Source organism: Anopheles cruzii, unplaced genomic scaffold (assembly GCF_943734635.1).
Source record: "Anopheles cruzii unplaced genomic scaffold, idAnoCruzAS_RS32_06 scaffold03749_ctg1, whole genome shotgun sequence".
NCBI lineage: Eukaryota > Metazoa > Arthropoda > Insecta > Diptera > Culicidae > Anopheles > Anopheles cruzii.
The window spans coordinates 1-1836 of NW_026457334.1; the positions used below are offsets into that span (position 1 = coordinate 1).

Sequence of the window (1836 nt, forward strand, 5' to 3'; positions counted from 1 at the left end):
GCCAGTCGCGAGAGAAACGTCTAAGAGAGCAGATCTGCATTACATTTGGTGTCAGAAGCCGGGATAGAAGTGCGTTTCAAAGAAGAAAACCGACTCATCATGGAAGAAGTAAAAGAACTCTGTGAAAATATGACGAAGATGGGATTGATTCGCAAGTGTGAGGGGTTAGGTTTGTCGACAGACGGCGATAAAAAGACGCTTGCCCAGCGGATCATCCAGCATATGCAGCCGGGAGTGAACAGCGATGTTCCCGGAAACGACGAAGACGGCGAAGGCGGCGTAGTAGATAGTGCGAACGAGGGTACTTCCAGAGGCATCGTGGGCAATAACGACGATAAAGACGACGACGAAGACGACGAAGATAGCCCCGCGGAAGGAAGTACATCGCGATATTATACACCGCTGAAGCGATCAAGCAGCAAGATGGAACGACGTCCCTACACATTTAGAGATGTAGAGGACAGCATAGAATCCTTCGGAGCCACTGACGGGCAAGATGTGAGAGTTTGGCTCACGCAATTTGAATCAATTGCGAAAGCGGCCAACTGGAACGAGGAACAAAAATTGATCATGTGCAGAAAAAAGCTGATAGAGACGGCAAGACGATTCATGTTCGCTGAAACAAACACAACCAGCTACATGAAATTAAAGATGGCGCTGATTGAAGAGTTTGCCCCAAGGTTGAGGGCTAGCGACGTGCACCGAATGCTGGTTAATAGACGGAAGAAACCAGCCGAGTCTACCCTCGACTACGTTTACGAGATGCAGAGAATAGCCAAGCAAATTAGTCTAGACGAACAAAGTGTTTGCGGCTATATCATAGATGGAATTACGCGAAGTGAATTTCACCGCGCAACGCTATATGAAGCAAAAACTGTTAGCGAACTTAAACAGAAATTGCGATCCTACGAACGGGCAAAAGAAGAGAACGTGAAAGTCGAGCGCACAGACAAAGCAAAAGACGAGCACAAAGACCAAACTCAGAGCGGGCAGCGAAACAAAGGCTCTGGAGTACGTGGAAACTCAACAAAGCAATGTTTCGGTTGCGGAGAGCAGGGTCACCTCGCAGGGGAATGCCCCCAGAAACAAAATGGCGTGAAATGCTTCAAGTGCAACAAGTTTGGCCACATAGCGAAACAGTGTGATAAACGCGACGATACACGCGCGGAGCAAGTAAATACAGTATGGAAAACGCCGATCATCAGTGTTGAAATAAGTAAGGTGAAGTGTCGTACATTGTTTGACACCGGCAGCGGATGCAATTTACTAAGCAAAAGCGTGTATCATAAGATCGGGTCGCCAGCGTTGACAACGACAGAAAGGGTGTTCAGCGGCTTTGGTGCAAGAGTAACCAAACCTTACGGGAGGCTGGAACTGAACATAACAATAGAAGACGAGGTAGTTCCACAAATGCCATTTTACGTGGTCCCAACGAATAGCATGAGTCACGACGCTATATTGGGTATGGATTCGCTACAAAAAGTAGAAGTGCGGTTTACAGAAGACGGCATTCAGATCAACAAGAAGATTGCTAACCCCAAAGACGAGGAAGAAGAACAAATAACGCCAATAATGATGGTGAACGACGAGAGTGAACTGAATGTACCGCCACAGCGGGAATCAGAGATTCGAGAAATCATTGATGAATTCAATGAAAATCATAAGACGCTTGAGGAATGCCCGGTAACATTAGAAATTATACCGGATGAGAAGATGGTACCATTCCGGCAATCGCCATCGCGGTTGGCAACATGTGAATTCATCATGGGACCAAACGAGATCGACGCGTTCGAACCGTAATATCATTGCTAGCTAAAGTGTCTGCTGATGATTCCA

General features: G+C 46.9%; 1 protein-coding gene across 1 annotated transcript; it reads left to right on the forward strand.

Moving 5' to 3' along the window:
- Positions 1-129: 129 nt before the first annotated feature.
- Positions 130-1800, forward strand: LOC128277081 (uncharacterized). The gene has a single exon (XM_053015529.1). It carries the CDS (start codon positions 130-132, stop codon positions 1798-1800), a length of 1671 nt encoding a protein of 556 aa, XP_052871489.1.
- Positions 1801-1836: the final 36 nt, after the last annotated feature.

Coding starts and splice junctions, on each gene's coding strand:
- LOC128277081 (XM_053015529.1), top strand. CDS start 130: ATGACGAAGATGGGATTGATTCGCAAGTGTGAGGGGTTAGGTTTGTCG.